Raw genomic sequence first — 21327 nt, 5'->3', positions numbered from 1 at the left:
CCCGCTCCGACATTTCCCGGTTTCCCAGCTTCCCCCGCTCAGGCTGGCTGCGAGACGTCCCTGGGCGGGAGCTGCCGGAGCCGGACGGAGTTTCAATTTTTTTTGGTGTTGTTTTTAAACTTTTTTTAATCAGCCCCACCCGACAAAGCGAGCGGGCACCCAGGGGAGGCGTGAATTCGGTCTTGCGCCTCTGCCGAGGTCCGAGCTGTGGGGCATGGAGGGGTCCCGCATAAGGGGGTGGGGGACCAGGGGTCTAAAGTGCAAGAGCTAGGGATCAGGCCTGGATTAACCTGCCTCCAGTCACAGGCTCCTGTTTTATCAGAAAGCCTCTTCTCCCTTCGAATTCCCTGCTGCTTTCCAAACACAAGCCAGTTTGGGAAGCATCCCAAGCAAACTGGGCTGTCAGGTGGTTCAGGGACCCACCAGTACCACCCCGCTGCTGGGGCAAACCTCAGCTGCTTCTAATTCTCCCCTAACAAAGAAACACCTCCCCACTGCTGCACTCCTAAAGCCTCGAGACTTTGTTCCCTTAGAAACAAGTTGCGTTTCTTGGGAAAGGCTTCCTCCCGGAGAGTGCCCAAAACTTTTCCTGGGAACCTAAAATTTTCCAGCACCTCATCCCAAAGTGCACAGACCCTCCTTGGGGCGATGGGGACCCAGCACAAATCACCCACCCCCATCACTCATCACCCACCCCCATCACTCAACCATCACCCTGAACCCCCTACTTGCAGTGATCAGCTGAGCACCCAGGAGTAGGACGGCAAAGCCACAACCCTGAACCCGCAGCAGGAGTTTTATCCCATGGGTTTCCAGCTAATTCAGGCATTTTGGTCTCAGCTGACTCCAGTTAAGACCAACGCAATCAGCTGATGGTGGAAGGGACCAGCTCGGGCCTGGAGCTGCAGGTGGGAGATCTGCTGAGAGCTCAGCGGACCCTTTTTGGTCAGTAGCGCAGGTTTTAAGGAGAAAACACAGACCAGCTTCTGTTTCCCCGTGAGCTGAGCCCTCCCCGCACCAGAACCAGCACCAAATGCGAAGCCTCATTGTCAGAACTTAAATAAAATCCCAATAATCTGCATGTGCCCACAGAGCTCCGAGGGGCCACACATTCCCCGTGTCCGCCAGGTGCCCTGGTGGTCTAGCGGGACAAGATGCCACCAGCAGAGCCACAGAGCTCTTGGTGAGGACCAGGTTGGTGCCAGGGTGTGACTTAAGGGTAAAATCACTGTAAACCTCTTCCCAGCCCACTGGCGGGTTAAATCCTGGTTTCTACACTTCCCACCGAAACAGCACGCTGTTTCACAAGCCCAATCCATTAATCTCAGCCTGAGCCGCTCTGCTCTGGGATAACGGGAGTCAGGACCGTGCGCCTGAGCTGCAGAGGGTGAAGCCCATGGGCTTCCCAAAGCACCAGGGCAGAGCCTGGAGCCCACCCTCAGCACCAGGACCGGGACACCCCCAGCGGCTGCTGTGCCCCCAGGATGGGACGTCGTGGGCTCACAGCGGTTAAATTCCAGTGTATGAGGGACTGAAGCTGCCGGGTGTCACCTGCAGGCAGAGGGGAACAGGGGCAGAAGATGGCCAGAGTGAGGAAGGGCTTGGACTGCATCTTACACAGAAAAAAAGCTTTTTAAACTTGAACACAGATGCCCGTGAAAACAAGAAACTAGAAAGGTGTTTTCTAACACCGCCCCCCGCCGAGGCATAAGCCCCTCTTTTCAACAGAAGCAGGAAGGCTGGATAACCCGACGGCTTGGGAAGAGCTCGACCTCAGGAACTCAGCAGCTCCCTCAAATCCCTGAGGAGAGCACGCTTTGTCCTTTGCAAGCCACAACGTTGAGTGGCATGGTGGCACAGCGCATGGGTAGCTCAGCCCACCCCTAGCACCCCCCACCAGCCCCTCACCCCCCCACAATGCCCCAGCACTTCGGCTGGGGGCGTCCCAGTGCTTTGCAGTGCACGGGGGCCTGATGCTGCTGCACCCTTAAACGTTCTTCCCTAGATCCAGTCCTCATTCCACAATTAATATCATTCAGAGGTTAAATTTGGGTCTGAAGTACATCATATGCATCAGGGGTATGTGTGCCCAGAACTTCTGCACCCTCCCACTGAGCCCTGAGCACCGCTGGGGAGCGAGGCTGAACACTGCACCCAAAATTAACGTTGTTGTCAGTTGTCAAGCTCCACAGCTTCACTTCACAACACGGGCCCAAAAGCCACAATAGCACTGACACATCCTAAAGCAAGCCAGGGACAATCAAAGATGACCTGTGCTAAAAAATAGCCTTTCCACAGCTAGGTGGGAGGGAGGACTCTGTCCATTTCGAAGAAACTAAAGAGAAACACCCCACTATGTATAGGGTAATGCCCAGACCCATAGATAGCGCATCTTACCGCTCCTTTACAGAGCAACACGGTTCTGTTAGACTTGGGCAACGGCAAAGGGTGCAAGAGGAAGAACAAAGAGATCTTGGGTTGGTCACAACTTCCCTGCTGCCTTCTGCGGAGCCCTTCAGCCCTGCCTGCTGCAGCCCGCCCTTCCAGCGCTGCCAAGCTCGGGGCCAGCAGGGCTGCGGGAGAAGGGCCTCCATTCCACGTGTAAACCAGGTGTTCCTCCAAGTAACATCACAGAAAAGCAATAGGAATGGGCATCTCCCGCTCCTCTCTGTCTACGGATGAAAACCCCCAGCCCCAAGTGGGTGTCAGACACCCTTCCGCACTTTCGCTCACAAGCCGTAGGGTGCTGAGCAGGTTGTCTCCACCCTGCCACGCACCCTGAGCAGCTGCGGGCCCGGGGTACATGATCCACCCCCGGGGAATGCAGCCAAGCAGACAACGCAGCCCAGAGCAGGCATGTGTGTCACAAAAACGGCATTTGAGGAGAGAAAAAAAACCCAAGTCACCGACGAAAAAGGCATGACATGGTGACAGGCAGGGTGGCTGGCAAGCTACGGTTGCAGAGATGGGTTAATGCATTCCTTTAGGTACGAGTCATGTGAAAACTGGCTCCACATGTGCTCCATTATTCACTTGATCAATAAAAGACAGCAGGTGACTATTTTACAAGGAGGGAGAAACATTACAGAGCTATAAAGAAAACCACAATTGTGATTTAAAGGGTGAAAGTAAATTTGTGAGGAAGCCTCCAACAGGCAATCTCTGACACCTAATACAATGAGCTCATCAAAAGTTACCAAGAGGTTGTTCGATTAATTAGCTTGGGGGGTAGGTAGAGTAGGAAAAGGCTCTTTGATCTGGCAGGGAGATAAATGTAGAAATAAAATCAATGGCTGGGGGCTGCCCAGAAAATGTGTTCTTGTCAAAAAAGCTCTGCTCACTCCAGAAGAGAAGGGGAACTCACACGCTACGTGGGATGCCAGAACAGAGCCGGTGGTCTCTCTAAGCTGGGCACTGCAAGTCCTCCAGGAGCAGGCTCCACCACACCCCTGACGCTTGGCGCTGCAGCCAGTTCAGGCCAGGCTAGTTAGTGATGCTGAAGAAACCACGTCATCTGACATCTAAAAATCCTGCAGGATTTCCCACAAGGCACACAGGAGAGAAAGCAGCAGCAGAAGGAACACAGACCAACAGTGCACTGCATCCCGGACAAGGCAGCACGCTGCCCAGAGCCCGCATCACACCTCATCCATTACCCTCGAGGCAACTCGCTGCAGCTGGTGTACACCAAACCTTGCGAACAGCAGCAACAGCAGTTTACTCAACTTCCCTTCTTTGCTAAGAATTTAGGTTTTTAATTAAAAACTGGAGGAAATCAGTCTTGTCCTTTTAAGTCCACAGTCCCAACAACACCGTACTTTTAAGGCTAACCTCACTTGAGGTACACTCAAGCAGAGAAGTGCACATCCTCCCACATGCGTGCCACTGGAAACTGCTGCCACAACACAAGCCCCGGCCCTTCGCCACCCTGGCCCAAGCCAGGACACTCCTCTGGTGAGAGGCTCCTGTATTTAAGGGCAATAGATATGTTAAAACTCCAGGAGCAGATCTAAATCCAACCCTCTTGTTTAAAAACGTGCCTCTGGTGCCTGTAGCTTAGACAAATCCAAACCAAGAATTTGTGGGTTTCCAGAACAATTTATTTATCTAAGTCAGGTCCTCTGATAGCAGTAGTGTATACGTGGTGATAAACCGACACTGAGAAGATTTAACAATTTCTTCATTTAATAAGTGATTTTTCACTACATGGTATTGTACACTGTTATCTGTTCAAAAAAGATTAACAGTTTTTAAAAAACAAGGTTCTGTGAGAGATTTATATAAACCGGCGACAGAGACCAACACCTCTGGCTGGCTTACCAAGCTATGTTCCAGGTTTCTTTGTAGAACAAAGTCTTTAGGCTAAAACACACAAAACTGTCCGGGCAGACCTAGAACCACTGCCGCAACTTCCAGCTTCGACACTGGCTGCCACTGGGTTGATGCCGCCGGAGAACGGTCCCCTTGAGTGACCGTACGGAAACTGTACAAAAATGTGTGTTTACTTTGACTATGAATAAAATAAACAGCACAGCATTTCTACTTGCTATTTCAAGTCAGGACTTCCTTTTATCTCCAAGAGGAAGGCGTCAGTGGAAGGCCCTGCCAACTCAGTATGGTGGGTTGTGTACAAACAGTTTTCTAAGCGAACTTTGGCTTCAGGAAAGAGACACAAACACTTAAAATAATGGCTTTAATTGTCATTTGAAGTATACGGAGGGGGATGTGTCTGAATTAAATATACATCATACCAGTGATGCTGGCGGGGCTGAAGGTTATTTCTAATGCTGACAGCAATAAAACCAACGTGTACATGACAAGACATTAAAGGAAAAGCAATCCCTTTTAAACAAAATTTAACGTAAAAAAAGTTCACAGTGGTTTGTATAAACAGTATGTAATTTCTGACAGTACAAATTTCTACTCTCACAGCACACTAGTGCCCTCTTTAGATCCTAAAGAAGAAAACAAGCATTTACACTACTCATTGTACAGATTCCGAAAGTCAGTTGTACAATTACCCAGAACAACAGGATAAGATGCTGTGGAGTGTACAGCTGTAACACCAACGAAAGGTAAGTTTAAAACTCTTTTCCTGGGAGTGAGAAAAGTCTGTCATTCGCTGTTACAACCAGCAAATGCCATTCATCAAATCAAAAGGAAAACCACAAACACATTATCTATTTTGAGCAAGCTGAACAGTACACATTACAGTTTTAAAAATGGAGGTTATATACTATAATACAAGTCCCAACAAGGCAGCGCCAAAGCGACTATTTCTTTGCTTGTTTTGTGATCATACCCCTGGGAGGCGTTACAGGTCTGCTGGAATTGGGCTTCTTTTTCTCTGCAGGTTTCAAAATCTGAAAAGATAGTTCCGTCATTTAGCAAAAAGTTTTAGCTTTCTTCCAATTAATTCACTAGTGAAGGTATTATACAGGTCATCTGGACGAGTCACCAATGTGCCAAGAAATAAATGTGTTTCCTACTCAGAGCTATGACAGAGCAGCTGATCTGAGCACCCATGCCAGTGGGAGCAGGCTAACAGCTAGTAGCTCTGCTCGGATGATTTAATTCCAGGGTAAACCAGCTCATCTACTCACACCAGCACGGGCTTATCAGATTTTTGAAGACCTGAGCGCACTCACAGAACCCTGTCTGCATACAGTATCTGTAAATACCTGAAACAAGCATTATGGCTTTGTAATAGTCAAGCATCCATTCAAAACAGAGCAAATTTAAAGTATGACTACTCTTAACTAGGAGGTGAAACCTTCAGATACCATACCTGAAAGGAGCACATTAGAGTTTCATCCACACTCATCATGGCACCCGCATTATCAAATTCTCCACAGTAATTTGGGGCAGAAAAGAGAGTTACCAATTGCCTTTTTGCAAAAAACTCGTATCCATCTTCAACAACCTTTAGAGAGGAAGCAGAAACATTAGACTGGACAACTTCTTCCTGCCAAGGTGCAAAGCAGCTTTAACAGAGCCAGCAGCTGAAAAACTGGCTCCATCTAAGGAACAAAAGTTCCAAACTTTTACACCAAAACAGGAAGACCATCGCAGGATCCAGTTCAGCAACAGAGCCCATTAGCAATGAGAAAACCAGGATTCTGCAAGGTTCAAGACAATCTTGTTCTGGAATCAGAGCCACAATTTTTATGTCTTAAGAAAAATAACGGTCATTACATGGCTTGTTGAACATTGGAACAAGCTGTTCAGAGATAGTGTAACCTCAGTCCTTGCAGATGTTTAAGACTTAGCTGGACAAGATCCTCAGCAACTCAGGCTTACACTGGTTTGTCTGGTGTTGAGTACACGTGTGTAGGGTTGAACCAGACAACCACCTCCGGTCCCTCCGAACCTAAATCATTCTATGGTTTACCATACAAAATTGAAATACCTGATGAGCTCTACATATGAGATCCAGGTCATGTTTATGGAGAAACTTAGCAACCACTTCAGCTCCAAATGTGAAGGACACTCCTCTGTCATTTTCACCCCAGCCTAAGACATCCTTGTCAGGGTCAGACCACAAGAGATCACAAAGTAGACCTTGATCTGGTACATCAGTGGGGCGCATAATTCGTCTTATCTGTTCCATTGACTGAAGGTCTGGTGACAAACCTGTTCAAAGTTAAGACATGGGCAGTTCACGTTTTAGCCCAACTTTGCTCTCCAAGACTGAGGTATTAATTAAAGACAAAACAATTTGTATTCAAACTGATTCACCACTGCAATTTTGCATAGTTCAATAGCAATATTAACTGACATTTTTTTAATCCAGCATTTGTTTTAAAGCTTTTGTAACAGAAGACAAGTCACTTTCTAGAAGATTTACTGGAAGCAAGATAAGCAAAGCCATTTCCACATTTTACAGGATTACAAGAATCTCACTAATATTTTGCAAGTGCCTGTTAAAAGAGCTGTTAAGTAAAAGAAGCAATAATACTAGAAATCACAGGGTATGTTTATTTTAACAATCAGGCCTAGCAAAATGAAATACAGTATCAAACAGACCTCATACTATTTTTCACTGATAGGTCTCCTCAGGCAACTGTAATTACTTGCAAGTGATAAAACATTTAAAGTGCAGTTTGTATTTTCTTACTTTGAAAAGTTGCACAAAGCAGGTATCACAGAGTAAGAGAGCCAGTTTCTACAACTGAAACTCCAAACTCCTCATGTTGGATGGGGCTTTGAGCAACCTGATCTAGTGAAAGATGTCCCTGCCCATGGCAGTGGGGGATTCTACTAAGCAATCTTTAAAGGTGCCTTCCAACCCAAACCATTCTATGATTCTATGAAAACATGAATGTTTTCAGAATGTACATAAAACTCCTAGTCATGTAAGCCTCAAAAAAACCTCTACAAGGATTCTGTACACAAAAGGAAAGGCTATTCAATAGGCCTTCTGGTACTGAAGTTACAAAGCTGCCAGCTCAACAGTTCATAGAACTGATAGTCATCAAACTCAACTCTACCTCACAGAGGAACCAAGGCAGAGAAAAATCCCTACAGTTTTGAAGCCTCAGCAACATAAACATGAAATTGCCCTGACAGATACTAGAGTATTACAGTTTCTCAGATATCAACTAAGGAACTGTTACTTACCTCCGTGACAGCAGAATATTTTCTCGTCCACAATAGCTGCGATTGGTAAACAGTTAAAACAGTCTGTGAAGGTTTTCCACAGCTTAATATTGTATCTTCTCTTACCTAGAAGACATTTTGGAGAAAAAACAATCAATATGCTTTTCTAACACAACTATAACCAAGCTAACACGGCTGCCTTAAGTCTGCTAAGTCTTGCAAAAAGTTAGCATTAAAGCCTAGATACAGTTTATCTTCTATGATACCCACTGACATTCTTTATTGCCTCTAACAAAGTCGCAAAGGTCTCTTCCAGTGTTGCAGAGTACTCTGAGGTGGCTCTGAGGACAGCACAGGTCTGTTCAACAGAATGATATTCCACTGTTGGCAGCCAGACTCTCCAGTCTCAACTTTACTTTGGAAAATTACCTCTTGGAGAAGTTGATCCATTTCAGAAAATCTTGCCATTTGCTGTTGTCTTCAGGGGAAGACAGCAATTCTTAGAAAGCATATTTTCTGTGAAGTTCTGCTAGTGCTTTACCACATAAAGTCTCTCTAGGCAAAGAAACAGGACTGAAAAATGAAAGCGCTGCAGTTTTACTTTCAAAGGGACTCTCCCAACAGATATGAACCTTGAACATTTGTGATATATGACTAAACCTGTGATTAATCTCCAAGGAGTCAACTCTGAAATACCACACATCTTTGTTTCCTCATTGAAGGGGAACAAGACATGGAGAGTACATCTTGTAAGCTACAAGCCAAGTATGTCCCACAACACAAGTTGTGGGAATGCTTCAGAGCACAAATTAACAGTTTAATAAATCCCGATAATGTAGAAGAGATTAAGTCACATCCTTTGAAACATGAACATACACTTCCACTTCACAGCAAAATTACTTGCTCTGTTAGTGTAAGGTCTACATATAGTCTGTCATAACAGACCTTAACGCACTCCACAGTGACTGAGCGGACACATTAACTACCTACTAACACTGTGCTTGTTCTAAAGGCATGCTCATGGTGCCACATGAATACACGCACATTTCTTCATTAAAAGGCTGATGCACTGGTTCAAGTAACAACTTCTGCAGCTGAAGCCACCTACTGAAAGAACAAGTATTTGGTGCTCAACCCAAGCACACATCACATGAAGGCTTCACACACTTTGCCCCATTTGTGAAAGGAAGTTTCTGCCAAAGTAACAGCACACAATACAGCAGGACTGCACCCAGAGAAGGGCAAAGTTGGTTTTTTTTGGTTTTTGGTTTTTTTTTTTTTTTAAATTACAGAGTTACAGGTCTTAATATGAAGTAGGCTGGAAGCACTGTAACATAACCACAGTAAAGACCAGCCCATTCACCAAGTTCAGTTACAACAGAGGTGAACTTCTGTAAAGCACATCAAGTAAAATCTCCTATGAGATGACCTTATCTTAAGAACTTCAACAACAGGAACCAGTGAGAACTGTTAGTTAACACAGCAGCCAATAAACAAAACTACCCACTTACATGCTGCTTTGTACTGTGAGGATCAGACTCCAACAGGATCAGGGAAGGGACACGTTTCCCTTCCTAAAATAGGCCAAGGGCCCCCTGAAGTGCACAAAGGGAACTGTGAGGGAAGAATCCCCTAACACTGCAACACTAGCACCTCCTACAATGCTTTCCCAGGCCAAATATGCACACATCTGTATTACTTACATTCATCATAAAACCCATAAATTCTGTTGATGCTGGCACACTCATGGTTCCCTCTGAGAAGGAAAAAATTCTCTGGGTATTTAATTTTGTAGGCCAATAGAAGACATATAGTTTCTAAAGACTGCTTTCCTCTGTCAACATAATCACCAAGGAACAGGTAGTTGCTTTCTGGTGGAAAACCTCCATATTCAAAGAGTCGAAGCAAGTCATAGTACTGTCCGTGGATGTCACCTGTAAAGAGTAGTCAGAAACAACATGTAAGTGACCCTTTGCTACATTCTTTGATTGATGTGAGAGAAAAAACAAATGAATGATGCTTCAGAAAGTAAGAGACTTGTTAGATACTGCCTACAACATACTTAAAAATTAGTTCATGTATATAAAATTATCACATTCTCAAGTTTGATGTCTATGTAAAGCAACGGTTAACTGCACTAATATGAAAGTATGTAGCTACTTAAAAATACTGACACATGTAAAACAAAACCAAGATGCCAAGAAACCAACTGCATATTCAAATGAAAATCTGACATCCAGTTAAATCCTTTACTTGACTAGTGGCTCTGAGATCAGGAACCTTTACCTCATTCTTCAAATTTCCACACAGCATTAGTAATACTGACGGAAAACTGGCCACTTGGGGAACGTGCTCTCCTTTGTACCAGCTGCGGTGTTTTCTTGAAACACTCAGTAATTCAAATTCTAGCAGTAGTCGTATTGAAAATGAAGTTGGTATTTCTGCCCTAGGTTTAAATCATGGTTTTGTTTCTGACAAGCAGAACACTGCATCATGATTTTAGACTACCAATGTTATAAATATTGAACAAGGTACTTCAATTTGAAGTAAATCCTCAGTGTTAGAGGAGGATAAAATACTGTTTGCTGGAAGCTTTTAGAAGTGCATTTATTGAGGCTTTTATTTTGACAAAACTAGACATGTACACGTGTGCAAAATGAGCATCACTGCATACAAGTATGGTGAAACCAAACTAGAGAGCAATTCCAAGAAACTGGGGAGAAATTTAAGTTTCCAGCAGGATTATTTTAAAATACTGTCAAACCACTGTTCAACTCTGAACAGCAGCTACAATAAACTACTGTAGTTCTCCTTTGTTTCCTGTTGTTCACAGTCATGACTGGCCCAAATATTTCACTGATTCAAAAATTCCTTTCCAAAACTTTGTATGAATCACCTCCCCGAGACAGCTAACAAAACTAGGCCAGTTACTTTTTGGGTTTGCATAATTTTGGTCCCCACTTCAATTCCTACATTTGTTACCTCCTCCCAGTCCTCTGCCCTAAGCATCCAGCAAGGTTTTATTTTTCCTTTTGCTACAATAATTTATTAGTTCCACTCTTAATAAGTGAAAGCAGCATCTGGCATTTGTTCTCTGCTTAAGGTCTGCATTTATCTGACACCCACCCTTAGAGCATTCAAATCAAAATCACAGTACTCACCGCATATTTTCAGTGGAGCTTCAAGTTCTAGTAGAATAGGCTGACTCAGAAAGATTTCCCTGGATTTTAAGCACAGTCCTCTAATTTCATTTTCTTGCAGTTGGACATTTTTGCCTGGTTTTGATCCTCGCACTGTCAGAAGGAGCCAGAAGTCAGTTACCAAAATCAACAATATCCCTGGTGTTCTTTTAAGAGCCTGACTAAATGCCAGTTTAATACAGAATGAGAAGATAACAGGGTAGTATCAGTCTGCTGAGGTGAAACTGCACTGCTGTTACCAGAGAAAGGGTGGCATGTTCTGTTTCAGTTGTATGTTACTTTCATTTAACAGAAGTCATGGCTTAACACTTCCCCCATTAAATGTCACATTTAAAATAGCATCCATTTAGTTCTATTTAGTTATAAAACCCATCTTGGACAATGTGACTGGATTTTTTTGATTTTTTTTTTTAAATGAAGCAGCTCTACACTTGTTCTCTGGAAAGCTGTCTGAACTTGAGAAAAGGAAGTCCCCCATTTAATCATCAATATCATAGCTCAAACATGTCGGCTTCCCTAAACTATCACATAACCTTGCCCGACAGATTATCTAAAACAAGACTACAGTCCCAATAAATACTGTGCTGCCCCCCATCCTACACTGCAGTTCGCACACATGGAAGAAAAATAAGCCTATGATTGGCAGGTCAGAACTATACGTAAGGAAACATTTTTGGATCACAACAAAACAGCTCTTATCATTGCCTCTGAGCATAGTAAAAAACAAGCTAGTAAGAGAGCTACACCTCCCAGTCTCAGACCATTTCCCTGCCCCACCATCACCACTTCAATCTCCCCCACTGCAACAACTCACAGTAATGGGTTCCGTTAAACATCCATCAAAGTTTTCTTTCCCAGCCTGGACAAGGACACCAGCTTGGCTTGAACAAGTTCCTACAGCTACCAGCACAGCTTTCCCTCCACTTATCTATCACTTTCTGATTTATGTTGTCCAGAAATACAAAGGACATTTCTATAGCAGCAATGCTGTAACTATGACTAAATTGCATGCAACAGCATTTAACAGGGTTAGAATAAGACTAAATTAAAAATTGTGACTATGCCATTATTGGTGAGGCTTATTATGTTTTTATTTGGTGTCAAAACCAGTGACAACATGCAGCCATCTACAACATAACCCATTGGTTAGCCATATCAAAGCCTCAGAACTTTAGCCTCAGATACCTGGAAACACTCTGGCAACACCTCCAGAAACAGAATCACTACACCGGTAGTTGCCTAGTTAGGTAACTTACTGTATACAACTCATATGGCACTGAGACTTAAGAATCTATACTCTTACCCACAACGGCTTGATCTTTAGTTTCAAAAAAGCAAGCAACAAGCCCCAAATGCTTTCAAATACAAGAACCTTCCTGAATTCCTAAAGAACCTTTTAGATACCATTTCAGTCTAATTCCCTTGACACTGTTTAACCTTAGAGTGAGAAATGTGGAAGCCACCAATGACTCAAATCTCTGTACTGTCACTGTGGGACTTATATGAAATCAAGTGAGAACTGCAGTAGGAAAGGCTGGGGGTGGGTGGGACAGGGGGAATCCTTTGGGAAGGGAAGAAAAAGGTTGTGTTCCAAAGGGATTACAATTTCTCGTTAGTACAGAAGACTCCTACTTTTGTGCAAGCTTCTGATCCAAGAGTGGGAAACACTGTTCAGTTACAGTGAATCTGATCTAGACCAAGAATAAAACAATGATTGGGTAACATCCATCCACAAAATCAAGTGACACTGGATGCAATTTCTGCCAGCACTTACAGTGTCACTACCAAAACAATTCTACCCTGCACACTGACTCCCAGAGACCCTAGCCATGGCAGCACAGGCTGCCCAACAAAATAATTGACAATATCCTAAACCACACAACCTTTCCTCAAACAAGCTTCAAAATTAAACTTCAGTTCAAATTACAATGTATACTGACTGTGACATTAAGTTAATTGTAGGTCAAAAGTCATGGCTTTAACAATGTTATCTTTCAAACAGTACATGCTCCTTTATTATTCACTGCCTACGTATTATTACTCAAGACTGACATTACATGGCAACACTGGAAATACCACTAAACTTCATGTCTTCCATTAAAATATTCGAAGTAATGAAGCATATAAACGGAAGTTAAATCTTTGTCACAGCAGTTTATCATGCATGAGGCTTTTCATCCACACAGTAATTTTTTCATCCATACAGTAATTTTCCAAACGCTCCTGAGCAATGAGCAAGTTACTCGAAATACCAAATACCCCAAAGCAATAAAGAACAGCAACTTATAGAATAAAGCTATCAGCTGGCTGAATTATAAATGTTAAATTTTCCCTTACTCTTAAATTTTACAATTCACCTTTGTTTTTGAGATAATATATTTGTATTTAGTTTTCTGAGAAGCCAAAAATCTAACCTTCCACGATTTGGTCTTGTTAGAAATTGCTAAAACCAAACCCAGTATCTTGCATCCATAAATTAAAAAGTATTAAATATTATACAGCCTATGTAATGCACTGAGTCACTAAAGCTCATGAATAAAGCATGAGCATTCATTTTTGCTGAAGATTAAATTAAAATCTGAAAACTGACTGTTTCATATACAAGCTTCCTATGTTTCTCCAATGTATTTTCATTGAACCAGTATAATCTCCATGCAGTTTTAGTCATCCGCTTGTAGAAAAAACAGATGAAAGTGCTTTGGTGCTCACAAACTCACTTGCACAGACACCAGAAGGATGAAGGAACAGGACAATTTGATTCAATTCCATGGCACGCTGCTGGCCAACGACATTTTGACTACTTTCGTCCAACATGGAATGAGCACAGAATAAATGGGTGTGTCTGGAGTCTTCTAACACTGACCTATATATCCTGAAAAGCTAGAAATATTATTTTTAGCTTAAGAAGAATCAATATGCAGAAGTGCATGTTGGTTTGAGAAATCTGTGTTTTTAGTGCAAGGATTTTCTCATCCATGATGAAAGAGCTGGCAAGGAAACACAAGATGTTCAGTCTGAATGACTTCTTAAAAGGTTTCTCCGAGTCTTCAAGTTACTTAGGCCCACTAAGAAAGGCAAAAATAATCTACTTTGAAAAATATGTTGTGTCTACAGTTTTTCCCTGCTTTGGGCCAAACCAAGGCAGCCTGTAGATACCAGACAGTATAATATTAATTGGCAGCATGGTCTTCCAAAGAGGGTCCCCCGTGGAGAGTCGGCCAAGTCACGACAATCACACCAATATCAATATGGCTACATGCCGTGCTCACTTTATTAAACAGGTCATATTTATAACTTAAACCAACCGCTCACCCGACTTTACACACAGGTGATCGGATAAAAGTCTCTGGGCCATGTGGGGGTCCGTGTCGCTGATTGGTGGGCATGCTGCAGGCGCCTGATCAGAGTGTGCCGATGAGAGTGTGTTGATTTCGTGGTTCCCAGGACTTGCTCTGCACCTGGTTTCTTGTTTGTGCATAGCTTGTTTCCTTCTCCCACTGCTTGTTCCCAGGACAATTTAAAGATGCTTTGCAGCTTCAACTAACAGGCCTGGGTTGTCCAACCCGGACAATGGTAACATATGTGCTCAGTCCTTTAAAAATCCCTCTACAGTCTTAAAAGTCAAGAGAGCAGCCCGATAGCACTGTACATGCCCATTTGTTCTTTCAATGTGTAAAGAACATAACCTCTCTCAGAAATGACAGCCTGAAACTGACAGTGGAACAAGCTAAAGATTAACCAGCTGAGGAAAAATATAATTTGAAATGGGCAGACTTTTATTTGTGTTTTGCCTCAACATACTGCTGCACTATTTTCAGACAGTAATATATTCCCACCCTTTTTAACACAGAGATACTCCCATTCTTAAATAATTTTTTGAGAGCCTGAATTTCAATGTCCAGTCTGGGCAGTCTTCTAACAAGGAAAATCATCTCCACTGTACAAGCATGAGAAGTTTTGGAAAAATTAAGTTCTCCACTGGATGGGCACGAGTACAGCAACAGTACTCCCTCCCTGGAGCCCGGATTATCTCTGCAGAGGTACTGACGTGAAAACATGTTGCAACTATGAAAATTAACATTGCTTTCCAAGACAAGGAGGAGAACTGCTGGAAAGCAACAACAGATACCAAGTCTAAACCGAAAGTGTATTATTAACAGAGGTGAGTGCAGTATGACAGCCGCCCAGCAGAGGGGGAAAAGGAAGTAAAAGGAAGGAGAGCAAGAACTTAACCTGTCATTTTGGTCAAGAAAACAGAGCTACTACAAGGCATAGCTGCAGCAGCCAGGAGTTAAAGCACTGCTTGGCATCTAGGATAATTTCTATACATTCCTCTGTGAAGGATAAACGGGTCAAGAACTGTGGGGTCAAGAACATACAACAGTCAGAAGACCACACGCATGTAGACTACAACAGACTTCTACACCGCATCCCATCACCTGCGTTTTCCAATATTCAGTTTGATGCCAAACAATCCTTTACCAAAGGCAAATGCTACTGCAAAACTGAGTATATTCCTCATTCAAGGCTAATATGAAAGGGACAGATACTTCAGAAAGCATTCAGAAATAGCAGAAAATCCAAACTACTAGAAATTTCAGTGATCCAAACATCTCATTTTCCTTCAGTGCTACATTAAAAGAAGCAGTTGAAATGGTGTCAACTGAAGCGCTAGAATCAAGTTCTCATACAGAAAATGTTTTAAAGAAAATAGGCTGTCAGCAGGTCAGTTCATTTTTTGGCTTATTAAACAAGTCTCTCAGTTTTACCGTATTTTACATTAAGATGTTCACAATCCTAGAGACATGTCCAAAAATACTGCAGGTTGTTTTTAGTCTTGTTTTTAGCAGTTCCTGACAACAGTTTCACATTCAGTTTTGCACCACAGACACAAAGGGAATAAATAACTTGAAAGTGGTTGATGTAAAAAAGGTTTTACTTTACTGCAGGCACTACCAACTTTGATCAGATCATTTCAAATTCAAAATTGAAACTGAAAAGCAACTGCTCAGTGCCTGAGCCTCTAAAAACAAAAAGTTCTAGTCTACTTTTAGTACGACAAAAGTTCACAACAGCATTACCAAAGAGAAGATTCTGCATGACTGCAAAACTGGAATGAAAAAATTTCGTCTTTTAACATGCTTCCACACTGGACAGAGCTATTAGCAACATGTACTCTTGCCGATCACAAATACTCAGACATGACAAATTCCTCCACTTTGCTGACTGAGCAAACACAGAATTTAACTGACTTATCTGAATCCATGGCAGTGATAGGGATCTAGTCCTTGCCTTCCAAATGCAGAGGTATTTCCCATTATTAGAACCACAGCAGAAAACAATTAACATTAAGCTACACAAACTATGGAAAATTAATAGTTTGAGGTCAAAAAGTGCTTCTTGTCTATTAGAAGCTTTGTCATACCATCCCAACTCATCAACAAGGGAAATCTGACATTTCAGATTAACATCTGTGAGAATCAGACAAGACGCTTAGCACAGTACATGCAGCTAAACAGCAAGCAAACCTTTAGACCCAATTGGTGCTGTACTTAGCAGAAAGGTGAAAAAAATAAAATCAGAGAACTGCACTTGTAAGAAACTGTCTTCTCTGTTGTCAGCAAAAGTTTATTCACACTCTAGCTCAACTATTTTTAATAATGGAATGACCCCCTTTCCCCATTCAAAGCAAATTAGAAAGAATATTTCTTTGACAGCTATACAACAGGCTTTACTGGGAATAGAAATCTGTGGGTGTATAAACAGAAAAGTCTGGAGGATTTACAGTATTTTTGCCGATTTTTGTGCACAAAGCAGGATTTCAGCTTTAAGAATGGCTACCACCATACTAGCCTCACAAGGCTTTAGCCGAAGCAGCTTTCATTCATTACTTAGCTTCTTCCTTAATAGCATCTGCAGAGGCTGCAGCACAAAAAAGATTTTCAGAAACTTCTTTCAACTTGGGTTCCACTTTCGTATGTTGAAATTGCATTATTTCACTCTGCCATTTATTGTTACCATAAGATTAATACATTTCAATCTTGTTTTCTAGATGTTACTATGGGCTCTATTGTCAAACTAGACCCTACCTATCTGTGAAAAGCTGCCAACACACTAGATGAAGGAAACTGATAAGGGGCTCAAGTAATGGGAACGTCATCTGACATGACACAGAAACAAAGTCATGCTCACAGGTAGGGAATCCTGGAATTTGTCACTCATTCTTCACCTGGACCCGAGCAAGAATTCTGCCATTTCCTGGAACTCTATCCATGACCATACAGATGCCACCGATTTTTCATCTTACAGGGATCTTTTCTATTACTTTCTTGTCTACGGGCAGTATTGACTTAGCAGACACGCAATGGCAAAAGCTCAGAACCACAAAGTTACTTACTACAGTACTCCTCCTAGAAGGAAAGTAATTCATTCCCATGTTTGCCCCTTCTTATTCCTCAATAAAATTAGTTCCATAAATATTTGAGCCTTTATCGACTATTAAGAACATTCAGGACATATTTCAATACTCAGTGCAGGATATTGTCATTTACTATACTTTAGAAGCCCTACTCTTATGAAAATTATTGTTAGTACAGTTATTAAAAGTGACAAAATTAGACAACCTGTACCCATGAAATTGTTCCTAGCAGAACACAACCCTCATTAGTAAAGAAGGTAAAAATATAAATTCAATTACAGCAAAAAAAGATCAGTATGTTCAGTGTTCTCATTGAACAGTCTTCCAAGGTTCAGAATAATGTTACTGAAAAATGGTTTTTGTGATATTTCAATGCCAAATGGCTCTGTACTATAAGCCTCTGGCACAAGACTGACTCTTCAAATAGTTACCTTAGAATGAGAAGGTGAATATATACTTCCAGATCTTTAAATAACAAACTAATGATTTCAGCTAACTAGTCTAATGTGGGTTAGTAAACCGAACTATTTGGGGGAAAGTAACAATAAGACCATTTGATCAGAGAAATCAGGATAGACAGCAAGTAAAAGCCCCTCATAAATACATTATTAATACCCTATATTAAGAACAAAAGTGAGAGTAATTTATTATTTACCCTTCACTTTATCTCGACCATTAGATTAGATTCACTACTGGCATAGCTCTCTTGGTCTATTCCAACAGTGTAATGCTAAGGCATATTACAAAACACAAATACCAGCTTAACTGTATTTTCTCTCTGATTTGAATTATTTGATCAAGCATCTCCTTAACACTCAGGTTTGTTATCTTTAAAAAGGAACGGATAAAGCCCCTGTTCATATCCTTTGCATTTTAGTAGTAAAATCACCTAAAGTTTAGCTGTTACAAAAATATGTTAAGTATACAGTTGAAAGACAGCTGCAATGAAATACCAAATTGTTCTAAAAATTAAAGCTTGCACAAGGATTTGGGCAACTCAGTTTGTTAGTAAGCTGATTATTAAAACAGATTTTGCAGTGTTTTCATGCTTGAGCATGATTTTTAATCTGTGTGCAACCCTGTCTGAAAAGGATCACTTGAAACAGAGTTCTGGCACAGGCACATCAGACTTCATATAAGTAACATTATGTGCTTGTTCTAGCAGAACCACACTGAAAAAAGAATTTATTGTTTGCTCCAAATCTATATAGTATGTGAATCCTCACACATACTTCAGCTTTTTTTCCCCCTCCATTTAATACTATGCAGATCTCCACCTTGGAAGTTCAGGCCTGTCACCAATCTAGCCGGACCTTAGTAATTTCAGGGTAAAGAAGAATCAAATTTTAAACAACCTAAGAGAATGGGCATTTACACAGTAATTCACACAATTTAGCACTATAATTTGATAAAATGCAGTATCATTTTGCCTCTTCTGGGGGAAAAAAGTATACAAATGACAGACTGCCACAAAGGTCAATCATTACTCTGTCTGGCAAAGATGTTTGCAACAAATATTTAATAAACAACAAAACCAGCACTAGCATAGGTTACTAACACTGGTAATTGTTTTAAATATTGAAAGACAATCATTGCCTGAAGGAATCCAAAATCCCAGCTGAAATGTCAATAAAGGAAAAAGATTAATTTCAGTGCTGGCAGCTGATGCAACCTCAGGTAACATCTTTAGTTGCGTGAACTGTCTTCTTAAAAGATCTTGTCAGTAAACCTTCCAAAGCCCGATTTACAAACTCTCCTTCAAATGTTTTATACTGATATAAGCTGGGTATGAACATAACATATTGACATAGTACATCTTACTACTTTTTGAAACTTAAACAAGAGAAGTAATTCAACATCATTCAGGTCTCTTTCTAGGATTATCTTATTCCATGTTTTTGATATTAAGAACTTACACTTGGAGAAAACTGCGTTAGTAACACTGGGGGAAATCAACTAAGAATTGTAACTAATACTTGCAGTAAAACTGATCATGTATTATTAACATGTCACCAAACATAAGACATACAAGACCTGACACCTGCAAACTGCACTACTGGAGTTTCAGGAAAATCCTGGTCTGAATTTATAAAGTAAAAACTTTAAATGATTTAAACCAGAACAGCTCAAATTGGTAACAGACAAAACCAAAAACAGAGAAAAAACCCTATTTAATTTTACTTACTATAGTTCAACAATCCTGTAACGCAGCTGAAGGATTTGTAACTCCAAATAATTTCTAAAGTAGCACAATAGTTCCTCTGCCTGATCTTCTGCTATCCAAACCATTACACAAGCAAAATATTTTAAGGGTGCAATACAGCTGAAAGACGTTTCTTCACCATTTGCCTCAGCAACATCTCAGATGACTTCGTGCCAAATAGAAAAGTTTAATCCCTGACCAAGCTCTTCAAGCGCAAGTCCAGATAAGGCGCCTGCCCTGACATACATGAAATGAAGCTGGATCAAGCTAGCTTCGTTTCTGAATAATTATTATTTTCCCTGATGCCTGGAAGAAAATGTATCATTAGCTACTTCTCAGCCTTTTGCCCTAAGAAAGATTAGTCCAAAATCCTAGTCCGGTGCTGACCCGTGCAACTGAAGGGATGATGCTGAAGGTAGCCCCTGCAACTTCTAGGTTTTCCTTTGATTTATAAACTCTCAAGCAACTCTTTTCAACCCAAAGCACTGACAACACAAGAAAATAAGCTCTTCCACAGACCGTCTGAAAGGCCGAAACCCGACCCTCTACTCACACCTAAAAAGTCACCATATGCTACGAATGATGAGCCAAAGTCCTATGGTAGCATTAATGCAAACAGCTAATCAAAGCTAAACCCACGATATCCTCAAGTCTCCTCCCGACTTTCTGAAAAGCTGCCTCAACAGACCCTTTAAACACGCTAGGTCTTATTTCCAGAGCCCCACGACTACTCAGCCAAGCACAGAGCCCTCGTACATGTGCGGAAGCTAAGAGAAAACTCCAGGTTTTTTTTAAACAGTGCCCTACGTAAACACTCCTAAATGAAGCACCTCCTTAGAGCTGCAGGGGAGGAGGAGGGCAGGCGGCTGGTCCAAACACTGCACCGGGCGCACAGAGGGGACCGGAGGGCACAAACAGCTCGGAAACACAAGGGCTGAAGGAAAAGTTCGGACTGACAGGCACAGCCGCCCGGGGCGGCGGCGGAGGCGAGCCCCGGCGAGACAAAGCGCCTCGGCGCCCCTCCATTTTGCCCCCCCGACCTCACCGGGCAGGCAGGACGCCGTGCATCACCCGCGGCGGCGGCTGAGGCGGGACCCCGAGGCGCCGCACCGGCGGGCTCCCGGGCACCGGCTCGGCCGCCCCCCGCCCCCCTCCCACCATGGCCCCCCGCCCCGTGCCGTCCCCGACCCTCACCCTCCAGCAGCCGTTGGATGATGCTGTCGATGTTGAGCTTGTCTATATCCGCCATCGCCTCTCAGCGGCAAGGCGGACCCCTCCCCGAGGCTCCCCCTCCCTCCGCTCGCTGCTTGGCCGGCACGTCTCCCCTTGTTCTGGCTCGTTTCTCCCCTTCCTCCTCTCCTCCCCGCTCTCCTTCTTCCCTCTCGCTCTTCCCCCTCGGCTCCCCCGCTCGACCGCTGCTCTCGGCAGAGACCCAGCCCTGAACAAAATGGCCGCCGTCTCCTCAGCGAGCTCGGCCGGCGCACGGATACTGCGAGGGGGAGGCGGCTCACCGGGAACCCTTTACAGGCCGGGCGGGAAGCGCGGGGCGGGAAGCGACTCGCAGACGTGCCGCTCTCGCGGAATCCTTCCGCTCACGGGAGGTGAAATAGTGCGGCACTGCCGCCACACGGTACCGGGGCGGTCACAGGGTTCGGCCCGGCCTGGCGAAGCGCGACCGTGAGCAGGGCCAGAAGGGCGTTTGGCGTCTGCTGACGGCGGGGGGCGGCGGCTGGGGTCGGCCTTCTGTCAGTACAGCCTCCTCTGGGCACCCGCACGGAGGCTGAGCTGTGAGGCGACGGCAGCTTGGCAGGAGGCCGCGGGCGTGAGGGGTGCGCTCCCTCTCTGGGGATCCACCGCTTCCCCAGCCCTAGAATAGGGCCAACAGCACCAAAATTACACCTGTGGCC

The 21327-nt window shown here is 43.2% G+C and overlaps 1 protein-coding gene across 1 annotated transcript; it reads right to left on the bottom strand.

Moving 5' to 3' along the window:
- Positions 1 to 4167: 4167 nt before the first annotated feature.
- On the bottom strand, positions 4168 to 20905 carry PPP1CC (protein phosphatase 1 catalytic subunit gamma). The gene is made up of 7 exons (XM_005237611.3): positions 20615 to 20905; positions 10761 to 10892; positions 9303 to 9533; positions 7621 to 7725; positions 6410 to 6633; positions 5789 to 5923; positions 4168 to 5363 (listed from the first exon to the last, which is right to left on the bottom strand). Exons 1-7 carry the CDS (start codon positions 20667 to 20669, stop codon positions 5274 to 5276), a joined length of 972 nt encoding a protein of 323 aa, XP_005237668.1. The 5' UTR covers positions 20670 to 20905; the 3' UTR covers positions 4168 to 5273.
- Positions 20906 to 21327: the final 422 nt, after the last annotated feature.

Source organism: Falco peregrinus, chromosome 2 (genome assembly GCF_023634155.1).
Source record: "Falco peregrinus isolate bFalPer1 chromosome 2, bFalPer1.pri, whole genome shotgun sequence".
Classification (NCBI taxonomy): Eukaryota; Metazoa; Chordata; class Aves; order Falconiformes; family Falconidae; genus Falco; species Falco peregrinus.
The sequence above is the reverse complement of the archived record's forward strand: the minus strand, read 5'-3'. Positions and strand labels throughout refer to the sequence as shown.